The following is a 13,962-nucleotide window of genomic DNA, read 5'->3' on the forward strand; positions in this document are numbered from 1 at the left end:
GCCAAACGCTTCCCTGACTGCTTTAAACGTAGCCATTCTCTTAGAGTGGCATCTCTGTCAACAGACAAGCTGGCTTCATATTTCTGGAGCATGTTACTCAGTGTGTTGTTACCAAAACTGTGGAGGTGCTGCATTTCTTGAGGCCAAGTTGAAGGATCAAATACAAAAAATTGATCGCATGATTTGAGTGATTCATATCTGCTTTCAAACTCTTGAATTAAACCTCTCAATACATCAGTCGTGTCCCTGTCAGCATCAGCATTTGAAACAGCTTCTTTCCTGTACTCGCCTTCACTGTCAAGCAGTAGTGTCAGCTGTCCAATAGCTACCATGAGCTCATCTTCGCATTCACCAATAGTCAGCTTCTCTTGCTGGAACTTGAGAGATGTGAAGTGCAAAATCTTTCCAGTGTCAAGCATGTTGGCTAGAAAACACTGAAAACGCTATGTTTTAGGTCACTGTCATCACTTGTAGCCACATGAATTTGAATGGCAGGTAATAGCCTCCATATTTTCAACAAAGTCTCTTGTCTCCATGCAGACCATCTAATATTGTGAAATGTCCCTAGTTTGACAAAGGCAATGCCATTCTCAGCACATATGTTCTTCATCTGTCCTTTTTGCACCCCCTTTCTGCAAATAAAAGCTTAACCACTTTACAATGGACTGTGTAAATGTCTGGCAGTATGGAACCATGCAATTAGCTGATTTAGCGCAGTTTTCGAGTGTGTGGGCGGTACACAGGATATGTACAAGTGAATCCCCGATCGCAACCATTTGACGCAATTTGCTGTTCGGTTCACACCCAGATTAATTAATCCAAGGAAATCTTTGGTAATCTCTCCGTTGTTAGACACAGACACAATGTACACAATTTCCTTTCCACAATTTCATTCAGTTCTGAACTTATTGACTGTGCAATGCACTGGAGGATGCGGGCTCCCCCTTTTCTCGTGAATGATATGCACTGCCGACGTTCACTCCAATCCTTTTAAAAAGCGCTAGTTATCAAATAAGCTAACTACTCTCTGGAGCCCGCCTATGTTATCGTGGCCCAAAAACGTCAAACATAATGGTGCGCAAACACGCTTCACGTTGTAATTCACGTTGCGCATCGATAATTTTGACCACGCATGCGCACCTGCGCACCACTTATATCCCTTATACTTGCATCCCTGAGTATAAAATATTAGGTTTCAGTGAAATTAAATACATATTACTTCTGATATTTTAATTATATATTTTTGGTAATCTGATTATGGGGTGAACTGCAAACTTATGAAATCCATTAGGTCTCTCATGTCTACAATCATTATTTTAGTTTGATTACAGAATTATAGGACTGTATCATTTGTTTTGTACTCAGCACAGTATTGTATTATAATCAGTTTAAACGTGTGAACCCTTAAGTAACACTATAGAAAATGGCCCACTATTCAAATAAAAATTTAAAGCAGCTCCTTTTGATTAATGGACATGGGAGAAATGGTGCTAATAATTTGCAAATAATCATAATATTCAGCACAACTACCATGACCACTCAGTCATAGTGGGTGTATATGACAATAGAGTATAGTCAGTGCATGTAGCTACAAGTTAGGTGAACTTAATAAGATGGAAATTCACTGTAATGTAGTTATGGTTTAATGAATTCCAAGATAGTGGTGCAACCTTTCAGGAAATTTGTCTCAACTTAAAACTAAGAATATAAATAGACATTCAGAGAAGTTCACTGTACGTCATCTACTTCCTTTGCATAGTTTTAAATTATTCTTTAAAGAAGTATGTCCTTGTTGTAGAGTATTGTGTATTACTCTTTGCGTTCAGATGATCACACATGCTTTGATTTGGTATCAGAACCAGGTTCTGGAACACCCTACCCACAAAATTAGTTGAATGAAGTTTGTTTGAACACCGGAATCACTGGGTGCAAGGCAGGAACACACTAGTCCCTCACAGGGCAACACACACACACACACACACACACACACACACACACATTCACTCACACTGAGTTGCCAATCAACCTACCAACTTCTCACAGACATTCACATAGAGTGTGGCTCAAACGCACAACCTCCAGGTCCCTGGAGCTGTGTGACTGCAACACTACCAATTTATTTTTATATAGCTAATTTAATCAGTTTAATTTATTTCAGAAATACACCATATGTACAAATATTTGAGGACAAATTTGTAATGAATGTATTCTACATTAAGTTGCACCCAGTACTAACACAGATGTTCAAACGTGCACACACTGCCTCTCTAATCCCTGTAGAGAAATAATGACAATAGAATTGGATTCTCTGGAGTAGAGAAACATGAACCTAATGCCAGGTGAAGAATATATAACACCCCAGCACTGAGCTGTGCTGATTAACCCATATTTGCTGTCATGTCTCTTGTTAGGAAGTGAGTAGTAGCCTCTATGTAAGCAAACATTATCATTCTCAGTACATGGTCTCAGTTAAATGGTTATTCTCTTTATTTATTGCAAGAATGTCATATATTAAGCCAAACACAAACAAGTCTGTAAATCACATAATGCTGAAAATGTACTCCATATAATGTACTCAATGTTTACAAAGTACAATACAAAATATTTTGTACTACAAAATACACAATAATCTAACACAATAACCTAAAGAACTCACTGACATTCTCTTAAACTTCCAAACAATGCTCAAACAGAGCAATCTGAGCTGCATTAGTTATAGAAATTTGTTAGAAGAAAGAAAATAACTAGGATACCTATTTTGTACAAGGGCATTTTACACAAAGCAGGACATCACAGGTAACCAGACAGCCTAGGTTTCTAAAATTATCAAACAATACACACTGTCTGAACTGTGGTGTACAAGGTGCCCTGCATCTTGAAGCCAGTGATGTGCTTGAGTCATGCTTAAAATGTTCTTCCATGCTCACATGGAGCTGTACCACCCACTTGGAGCTGCACGGCCCACTTGGAGGTGTACCACCAACTTGGAGCTGCCTCCGGTATGCAGAGATACCCTTCTCGAGCAGTGTAGCGAGACCAGCTAGTGATCTGGTCAGTATGACGTCCGTAAACTTTTAAATAATCTTTCTTCTGGAACTTTTGAACCTAAAATAAAATATCTGAATATTGAAGAGTGAATTTTCTGAGAATGATAAAAGCCGTTTATCCAGTTCTGGGTCGTGGTGGGTCCGGGAACACATCCTGGAGGCTAGTCCTTCACAGGGCGACACACACACATTCACTCACACAGTCACACCTACGGACACTTTTGAGTCGCCATTCCACCTACTAACGCACCTGGAGGAATCCCACACGGACACGGGGAGAACACACCAAACTCCTCGCAGACAGTCACCCGGGGTGAGACTTGAACCTAAACAGTGTGACTGAAACACTACCTGCTGCGCCACCATACAAATATGGTAAAAGAAATGTTAAATGAAGACATACATTTTTGGTAATTATTAATAATATAAAACTGATTTTAAAAATTAACACAAACTACTACAAAGCTGCCCCCTACAGGGAGTGTTCCTGACTTGCGCCCAGTGGTTTCAGGTGGGCTATGGACCCGCAGCGACCCTGAAATTTGCCAGTTGCAGACAATGAATGAATTAATGAATCGTTGCAAAGACATCGTTGCTATCAGAAACAAACTTGTATATCCAAAATAACAACGTGACAATTTCAGTGTTAAAAATATTCCAATAATTCTGGAGCATTTCTATTGGTCAATTCTTCATGAATCTGTCTAAAGGCATCAGATTTACATTAGATCAAAAAGTATAAAAATGACAAAAGTTTGTTCCAGCAGTGACAACACTGAATATTCATGAAAACAGTAATTAGATTATATATAAATTAAATATTACTAATTAATATTGCTAAAATATTTAATAATTATATATTGTTGTATTTTAATATTATGAATATAATTATATAATTGATGTGACACGGTGGTGCAGGATCCTGGGGTCCTGGGTTTGAGCCCCGGTCCAGGTGACTGTCTGTGTTCGCCCCGTGTCTGCGTTGGTTTCCTCCTGATGCCCTGGTTTCCTACCACAGTCCACTCTTTCATGGGTTGATTGGCTACACAAAAAGTGTGTGTGTGGGGGGGGGGCGGTGAATATGTGAGTGAGTTTTGTCGTGCGATTGACTGGCGCCCCCTCCAGGGTGTGTTCCCGCCTTGCACACAGTGATTTTTGGTAGGCTCCACAGACTCTACTCTTTTACAGAAAATGAGTGAATGAATGAATGATATAACTGATATATAATATTGGAGTATTAATAATAGAACATTATGTAATTCCTTTAAAAATAGTGGTTGTACAAGTCTCAGTGTTCATTTCCAAAGCTTGCCTCATTCAGTCTCTCTAACAAACAAAATTTAAGAAATAAATTCAGCTTAGAAACAAAGAACTTAGTCCATTGGAAACACCTAAGGCCGGAATAATGACAAGGAATATTTTCATTCTTCTGTAAAGGAAAATATACCCAACATTTGAACAATTGCTGAATAAAATAGTTACATGTTTCAGAATATCTGCTTCAGTATCTTGCCCTCTTGTGGCAATTGGTAATAACTGCATCCAATAAAAGCCCAAATTCTTAATAACCTTTGGATTTAGGATAAGATGAAATAAGAAAATAAAAGTAACATTTTAAAAAGATACAACAAAAAATATATATAAAAGAATGTAAAAAATATAAATAAATAAAAATATAAAATAGTGAAATTAAATAGCAGTGATCAAAGGGGCAAACATTAAAGGGGAAAATATTAAATAAAATACCAAGACAATAAGAAATAAACCTTTAGGTTCTAATCCTGTTTGTGTCTAGGACTAAAGTTTCCAGGTGGTCTTGACTTTTAAATACCTGTACCCAAATAATTAATTAACAAACCTGTCCTTTATTAATTTTTTGATGGAAGGAGAAATTATCCCTACAGTGAATAGTTTAGGTAGCTTGTATAGTGCAGCACTAAAGGATACTGAACAAGTTGTGGGACTAAAAGCTGAATTGGTGAAGGCTGTTAATAGCACTGATAGATCATGTTTGCCAGGGAAGTTGAAATTGTGGTGTCTACACACTTTGGATTACTGTCTCGTATTAAGGTGTCCGTTTATGATGTTTCAATCACAGAAGTAGAGAGGATGGAAAGTTTATTTGAGGAATTGAAATGTGCAAAGGTAAGTCGTGAGATGATTTTGTCAGGATCGAAAGGTGCAGTGGAAAAAAGCAGCAGCGCCAGTCACAAAACATGAAGGAAGTGAAATCTGAAAATGGCCGTGCAGGTAGCCAGGAGCTCATTAGAGCCAAGTGATGTGATTAGCCAAGTGCAATGTGGAAGAGCAGGGCTTGGGTCAGGTGATACGTGGAACGCATTTAGTAAGGCCACATCACCAGAGAGAAGTGCAAATGATGACTAGTTTTATTTGTGAGCAGGAAGAGGAGGAACAGTGCACAACAGCAGCATCACAGGCAAAACAAGGCCAGTCACTTCGATGGGAGGTTCTAGACAAGAGGAAGATTTCTTGGCAAGTCGTATTAATTTTTTGCTGGGAGCAACTTATGATGTCCTTCCAACACTGCAAAATCTTGGACATTGGGTAGGTGAAGATCCTAGTTGTGGATTATTTACAATTGCAAGGTTAGTTTGTCACAAGTTTGGTATACACAGAGACATAATCAGATGCTAAGGGTTTTAACAAGTTTGTTGGACAGCAAACGGCTAGAGGTTAATACATTGCTGAGTGGCTGTAGTAATAAAATAGTTAGGTTTGTGTGTGAGAGGGAGTTTTTTAGGAGTTTTCCATCCTGCCACACCCTCATCACACAAATGACACAGAAACAGCTTCCTTTGTGAGGTGCTAAGGGAGGTGGGATTATATAAAAACACAATAGACTTAAAATTGTCTGTAGTCCTTTCTGAATTCTTTATCATTGTTCCTTATATATTTTATTTAACAAAAGCCCAAGGTGTTCAATTACAATTTTTTTCTAGCAGCTGACTAATAAACTCTCAATAATATTGTATTTTGTACTTCAGGAGCTTCATGAAATAAATTACTTTTAACTGTCAGTGTCTGAAATCCAAACGCAGATGCGTACAAAAGAGTGCAAGGATGCCCCCTTCTGGGCGTGAAATGGAAATGTGCAAAAAATGAATTGCGGAAAGTATTCTATCAGTGATCATAGTATAGTTGTTAATTATAGTACTGTATAAAATTGCTAAGTGTTAAATCCTTTGCTTTCATGCCTGTACTATTCCATGTATATCAGAGAGATACAAACCTTGTCCTTATTTTTAGAAGTAAAGGTTTTTTATTATATATCGGCATGGGATACCTTTTTCTACGTCTATTTTTATGCCTTTTTTGTTTTATTTTTGTGTTTTTTTATATAAACAAACTGATAGAAAAAGCCAGTAAGTATTACACAGTCAATATATTCTTGTTCTTTTTTTATTATCTTTCACCACTCTTTAAAATAAATGATTGTGTAGATAGATGATGGTTCTACAGAAGACAACATTTCTTCTTCAAAAGTGAGCCAACCATTTTTTTATTCAAGGATGAAAAGACCTGTCAGAAAAGAAAAGTTCATTTAAACCAATCGCTGAGCGCGGTACCGCCTCCCTGAGTCAACAATGACCAATGAGAAGCTGCGATAGTGTAATTGACAGACGTTAACATCAATGGCTTTGACCAAGAAGAATGACGTCGATGGGTCTTTTTTTTTTTTTTGGTTGTTTATTTACACCAGTTATATATTTCTTTTTCTAAACAATTTCTTGTAAGTCAGATATTTATATTTGTGTGTAATAAATATTTTCTTATTTCTGCAAAGGTGGCATATTTGAGCATATCAGTCTGCCTTGGACACTACAGTTCATTTACCTCACTGCAATCTACAGAATGTTTTTTCCTGTGCCTTTTTTATGCCACTCTTATAAATGACACCACACCCTTAGGTAAGTAACTGTATTTACAGCAATTTTTACCCATTCTTGTTCATTGTACACATTGTGGTGCATTGTATTTAATTCTTAAGGTAGTGTGAATACCCTACCCACTGCAACTGGATATGTTCTCGGGTCTAGGCACATAGTAGATTGACCAGAGGAGGATGGGTCACCCCTTGTGAGCCTTGGTTCCTCCCAAGGTTTCTTCCTCAGCTGGGGGAGTTTTTCCTTGCCACTGTCGCCCCTGGCTTGCTCACTTGAGGGTTTTACATTTGTCTTTACATTTCATGTGAAATCTTGTCTTACTGGAATTCTGTGAAGCTGCTTTGTGACAACATCAGTTGTGAAAAGCGCTATATAAATAAATTTGATTTGATTTGATTTGATTAGTAGAAAGTTCTGCATACTTTTTCACTCTTCCATCAAGCTCACTCCATATTGTTGGTAGTCTGTACTGTTTAGTCCTTTTGTCTTTATTTATTGTTTATTCTGATTTGTTGTCTGGTTGTATGTGCAAGACCCCTTCCTTTGCTGTTATATATTTTATATCAATATCCATATTTTATTAATATAATAAACGCAATTTTTGTAGTAGAAGAATTTTACTAGATTTTAATGCCCTATACTCTAAACTCCATTGACAGGTCTTGAAATGTTGAAAGCAGCTATAGATACTACTACTACTACTACTACTAACACTACTACTAATACTACTACTACTACTAATAATAATAATAATAATAATAATAATAATAATAACATTATTATTATTATTTTTATTATTATATAAAACAAATGTTTATTATGAGTGTAGCAACTGATCTGGAGTCAGTTTTATTGTTTAAATGTAACGCTGTGTAATAAGTGCAGCTGGTCCTGCGTCAGACCTTCAAGGGGACATTTCTCCTTCAAAAGTGGGCGGGGCTTAATGAAAGGAAATACCGACGGAAACCAATGCCAGAGGCGTGGCCCACCCCCTGGGGAACGAGTGACCAATGAGAGGCTGCAAATGCGTCTCATTGATGGACCCCACGGCCAATTGCGCGGCAGCGACCCGACCCGGAGGAGTGTGACGTCGGCGGCGTTTGTGCGTGCGCCGTGCCGTACGCAGGGAGAAGTTGGCTGGTGGCGGTGAAGATGGCGGATGGAGACAGCGGGAGTGAGCGCGGCGGCGGTGGCGGCGGAGGAGGAGGCGGAGGGAGTAGCGGAGGAGGTGGCAGCGGTAGCGGAGGGTTCGCGCACTTCCAGCGGGAGCAGGAGACCCAGGAGCTGGCGTCCAAGCGCCTCGACATCCAGAACAAGCGCTTCTACCTGGACGTGAAGCAGAACTCGAAGGGTCGGTTCATTAAGATCGCGGAGGTGGGTGCCGGAGGCTCCAAGAGTCGCCTGACGCTCTCCATGTCCGTGGCGGCCGAGTTCCGCGACTACCTCGGCGATTTCATCGAGCATTACGCGCAGCTGGGGCCCAGCAGCCCGGAGCAGATCGCGCAGTCCTCGGGCGGCGGCGACGACAGCGGGCCGCGGCGCGCGCTGAAAAGCGAGTTTCTGGTGCGGGAGAACCGCAAGTACTACCTCGACCTGAAGGAGAACCAGCGGGGGCGGTTCTTGCGGATTCGGCAGACAGTGAATCGAGGCCCCGGCCCCGGCTTCGGAGTGACGGGCCCCGGCGTGGGCGGCGGCCTGCAGGCCGGACAGACTATCGCGCTGCCCGCGCAGGGCTTGATCGAATTCCGCGACGCGCTCGCCAAGCTCATCGACGACTACGGCGGGGACGACGACGAACTGAGCGGCGGCGGCGGAGGAGCGGCTGCGGGATACGGAGAGCTACCCGAGGGCACGTCCATCATGGTGGACTCCAAGCGCTTCTTTTTCGACGTCGGCGCCAACAAATACGGCGTGTTCCTGCGCGTCAGCGAGGTCAAGCCCAGCTACAGGAACTCCATCACTATTCCCTTCAAAGCCTGGAGCAAGTTCGGCGGCGCTTTCTGCCGCTACGCCGACGAGATGAAGGAGATCCAGGAGCGGCAGCGGGATAAAATGTACGAGCGGAGAGAGGAGTCCGAAGGTGACGACGTAGACGACGACTGATCCCCAGCTCCAGAGATTGCGCTCCTAGAAGTTGTTACAAAAAATGACGAATGATGCATGACGAATCGGACTTCAAAACAATAGCCTACTAAAGTAATTGTGGCGTGATGTTCATTTGACAGAAAAATATTAGCTAATAAGGTCTGTGAAGGTCTGTTTATGTGATGAGGGTTGGGGGGGGGAGGGTGCTTTTTTTTGGAGAGAAACCAGTCTAAAGCCATTGGGGCGAGTGGTTGTTACAGTGAGTTGAGAGGTGGGATTTATTACTGAAGCCGCCCTTGTCCTAAACCAGCAAGTTTAACTGTCAGCGGTGACAGGTTAAACTTTTTGTAATGGCAAACACTAATGCTGCTGAATCTTATAGGCATTCAGTAAATCAAACCCAACCCGAGCAATGGAAAAGGGTACACATAGTTCAGTGTAGTTCAAAATAAAAGGTAGCGTTCATTATAGTGTCAGTGGTGGCCATTAGACCGTAATATAGTCTTGGTGGTGGTGGTGGCTGTAGACCACAATAAAGTCTCCATAGTGGCCAAGGCCGTTACAGTCTGTTGAAATGAATTGGCAGAACTTAACAACACGCTCACGCTGTCAAACTAGGTCCTAGTACATAGCTGGTGTCATTGGTTTAATGGGCGTTTACTGACAAGCCATAGGAACCTTTATAGAAATGCCTACCACCACAAATCAAACTGAAGATTAATGATATTGCCTGTTTGTTAAAATTGACTAATTGGTGTACTGATAGGCCTGACTGGGAGGAAAACGCCGTTAGGCATTAAAGAAACATTATTTTTTTTGAGTGGAATCTGCAAAGAAAGCAGGGAGATAATAGGCCTAATAGAGATAAAAGCATAAAAATGCATTAGATGCATCTAAATTTATTGTTGACATTAAGACGCCCTCAGTGCTATTGAGAGCATTATCTTCACCCACTTGGGTCCAAATTTCAATAACCGTATTGGAAATTAGTCATTTCCTCTCCCTCTCTCTACATAGGACAGGACAGCTGAGGCAATGCAATGAAACCACACTCCTTTTTTTATTTAAAGGACAAAAATGCATAGATGAATGTTTTGTTTTTCTTCCCTTTTTTATTTTATTTTTTGTTGTTTAGGAATAAAAAAACTATAAAGACAGATTATACTTTATGACAGAAGTACTGAACAAACCAGCATATTTTTAATACATAAAATAGAAGTTATATGTGTATTACAGAATTATTAAAGCCTAAGAGGCAAATTTTATAAAAAAGAAAAAAATAAGATGGGATTTGAAGATTGTCCAGTGTATTTGTTTTCCTAAAAATGTTGGAGTATAGCACCTATATAAGTAAAAAAGCAAAACATAAATATGATGTATCTTGACAGTTTATTTCAGATAAATCTCATCCCTTACTCCTTCCACGTCACCTGCGTTTACATTGTATTCATCATTTGTTGTTTTGAATTTGTTCTTGTCTAAATTGCTCCTGTTTAGAGACAGTGCAGGTGAACAGTGATTTAAAAGTGAAAATCCTGGGTAGCGCAATGTAATTCAAGCTGGATATGCTATCTTTAATCCATTATTTATCATAAATGACCACCTTTGGATGACACCTATAATTTGAAACAATGATATGAAATGGCCCAAGTCTGTCAAATGATCCTTTATTAATTTTGCTGTTGTGCATGCCTGTCCCACATTGCCTTTTAATTTATTAAGTTCTTTAAACATAGTGTTGTAGCACTGTTGATGCTACAGTGTTTTTGTTACTGCTTTGTTTCTCCTTCAGAACATGAATCTAATGGGCAAGCAAACAAAGGTTTTCTCTTTTTCTTCATCACCCTTCACATCCTTTGCAGTTTTCTAGGCTGAGTTTTCCAATATTATATCATGTAAGGTTTCTTTTGTTTGTTTTTGTTTTTATTTTATTTTTTCTTTACCACAGATTTATGAGTAACTCAAGTAAACCGGTGATTTGACCGTGGATGGTTAAGGTGTGTTCTGATTTTTTTTCATGCATTTCATTGTCGCACTTTAAGAGCTGAAATCCCATCAAACATGGTGCAGTTTATTGAGAGTGATGTAAGTCTCCATATAGTTTCTTCCTCCTATCTGCAGCAAGGAATTTCGATAATCTTTTTTTTTTGTGGGGCGGTGGGGTGGGTCTTCAGCAATCTTTTTGTACTCATATATAGAGATATAAAAAAAAAAAAACTTTCATTATCCCTCCTGACATGTACTGTTTCATGTTTAACGGCAGCTCTTTCAGTCATTGTGTGTCCTGCTGTAAATGATTGAGAATCCAATAAATAAACGCGAACGCTTGCTTCTGGCAGGAGATGCTACTCCAGTTCGACCAGTGAACAGAGCGAGGTTTCTGACTGATGGCCGAGGCAGGCTGACTTTGTATTTTGGCACTCGTCTACTTGTTAGTTTCTGAATGGGATAGTGAGTGCCAGGGCTTGGCGTCTGTACTCCTGATGTCTGTGCCGTGTTCTCTGTGGCCAATCCATTCGGCTTCTCTGTGAATCTACAATTGCAGCAGCTGTTCCCCTGCAGCAGTGAGCTGACTTAGCAGGCCGGCTATTTTAATGTGAGAGGCATGGGCAGGCTAGCATTCCTGATCTGGTAGCTGCCTGATTCAGCTGTGCTGTTAGCTCTTGAGTGCTGAAAGACACAAGGGCTTGATTGTCGAAGCGGCTGCACACGCGCACACACACACATGCAGGCCTTCCGAAATCTTAACTGCATCAATAAGGCTGTACCATACACTATAGAGCTATTCTCGCTATGCCTTCCAGCTGATGGGGAGGGTTTTTGGGGTGTTTTTTTTTTTTTTGCATGTTTTTAGAACAAGCTGATTTGCATTTGTTAAAGAAACAGACAGAATTAACGTAGCACAGCTGTTAACAACATGACAAGGTGCAATGGGCTAGAAATCTGAGGTTTTTTTGTTTGTTTGTTTGTTTTTTCCCCTATATGAAGCAATAGCTTGGGCCAGCCAAATGAAAGTGTAACGCAGCACCTGCAGCTGTTGGCATGATGCTTCTACCCCCTCTTCTGCTGGGCCACTATTGTTGTTGTTGTTGCCCCCCCCCCCCCCCCCCCCCAAAGGGGAGCCACTGTCCAGAACCCTGAGTGTGACACCTATTTTCCCCTCCAAGCCAGCCTTGCTGTTTGTCTCACACTCGAAAGGAAACTTGTGATCATTCTGTGGACCAAATGAGTTCTCTGTGCTTGTGGTAATGTATGTAACTGGACTAACGATACAGTCTTATCGATCTGTGTGTGAATCTGTTTTTATGACCTAAATTGCTGTAGTGAGGCCATAACTATCCAGGCAGTTCAGAGGGGGTGTGGGGGTCTCGCTGCTTGCTTTTTAAGCCTTCATGGATGCAGTGTCGCTTGTAAAGTAACACTTGATTAGACTATGCTGTGAGACCTTTACTAAACAGTAGAAACGAGCATTCTGTTAATTACACTCAAAAGTTAGAAAAGCTAACTTACTAAACATTGTAACTTGTCACTCCTGTATGGTTAGAATGGATGGAATGGCAGGAGGCAATCCGCTCAGCAGTCCTTGGGCTTACGATTAGGTTTCCTGCCAGTCTGTTCACCATATTTGGTTCATTCGTCTTCCTGCACCTAGAGATTGGGCAGCCTGTAAGCTCTGCAGGCCATTTTCCATATTTCCATCTGTCAAAGTCATTTCTTTCATTCCACTATTGAAACGTTACCACTGTCCGTGATGATTTATGTTAACTGTTTTGCTATTTCAGGTAATTTTCCTAGTCTTAACAGTTCCTCGACTGACTGTTTTGGACATGCAAGCACGGACTCGGACAGTTCATGGATCACTTCTTTCTCAAGGCTAAGAAATAGTTATTTTTCAATTAATCGAGTGATGATGATGGCAGAGATTCTAAATGTGAACAGCAAGCCCATGTCTGGTTTCTACTCAGGTTTTAGGCATCCTCAAATCTCTATGGCTACACACTCGGCATATACCTCCCTTCACTGTTGATGCTGAAGCGGTTAGGACGCAGAATAGATCAATAATCCTGCAACAGGAATTCATTTCACAAAGACTCAGATACTCAAGTTCTGCTGGTTCTCTAACGAAGCCCTCCAGTCTCAGACTGCCTCCTGCACATCATGCGCTGGTTGGCCATCAGTTACCCCCCCCACCCCCACCCCAAACCCGCACCCCATGCCTACCCAGTTTTTCAAAATTGAGATTTACAAGTCTATATTTAGAAAATGCTATGTATGTTTGTAACAGAATAAAGGAAATTATAATTGATGGAAAAACTATCCCATTTTCCTGTTGCTGTTGTCTCTGTGTTTATGACCTTGACTGCTCGGGTTCATTATCCACATTCAAAATCCAAGAGGAAATGCACTCTCCATAGAAATCATAAAATTAATATTGTTGAATAGATTGAATTGGCTTCCAGGTAAAACCTGCACATTATGCTGGACTGTCATTTTACACTCCAAATGTAATTGGTGGTTTTCATTAGTGACGTACCACACATTTCTTTATGACTGTTGTGCTACGTTTTCAGCTTGCCTGCATGGGGCAGCAGAGGGAGAAGGTGAAAGTAAAAGTAGTTCCTATACTGTGCCAATATTTATAATGGCATTTAATTATAAATAGACAGCTAAGATATGCATCCATCCAATAAAATAAACAAATTATATTGCTATTTTGGAGCCAGAATTGATTCTTAAAAGTAAGCGCAAGGATTGGAAGTACTGATATTGAGGTATTGATCCACCCAGCCCTAGTTTTCATTCACAAATCACTACACCTCATTAATTGTTGGAAAACAGGCAAAATCAAAAACCATAAAAAATGATGGGGATTTTTTTTTTTTACATATGATTTAAAATTTTTAATTGAATTTACATGGGCAGTG

The 13,962-nt window shown here is 40.4% G+C and overlaps 1 protein-coding gene across 1 annotated transcript; it reads left to right on the forward strand.

Annotated features, from left to right (window-relative positions):
- The first annotated feature begins 8,089 nt into the window (after positions 1 to 8,089).
- LOC136674765 (transcriptional regulator protein Pur-beta) lies at positions 8,090 to 13,325 on the forward strand. Its single transcript, XM_066650959.1, has one exon. It carries the CDS (start codon positions 8,105 to 8,107, stop codon positions 9,053 to 9,055), a length of 951 nt encoding a protein of 316 aa, XP_066507056.1. The 5' UTR covers positions 8,090 to 8,104; the 3' UTR covers positions 9,056 to 13,325.
- Positions 13,326 to 13,962: the final 637 nt, after the last annotated feature.

Source organism: Hoplias malabaricus, chromosome 18 (assembly GCF_029633855.1).
Source record: "Hoplias malabaricus isolate fHopMal1 chromosome 18, fHopMal1.hap1, whole genome shotgun sequence".
NCBI lineage: Eukaryota > Metazoa > Chordata > Actinopteri > Characiformes > Erythrinidae > Hoplias > Hoplias malabaricus.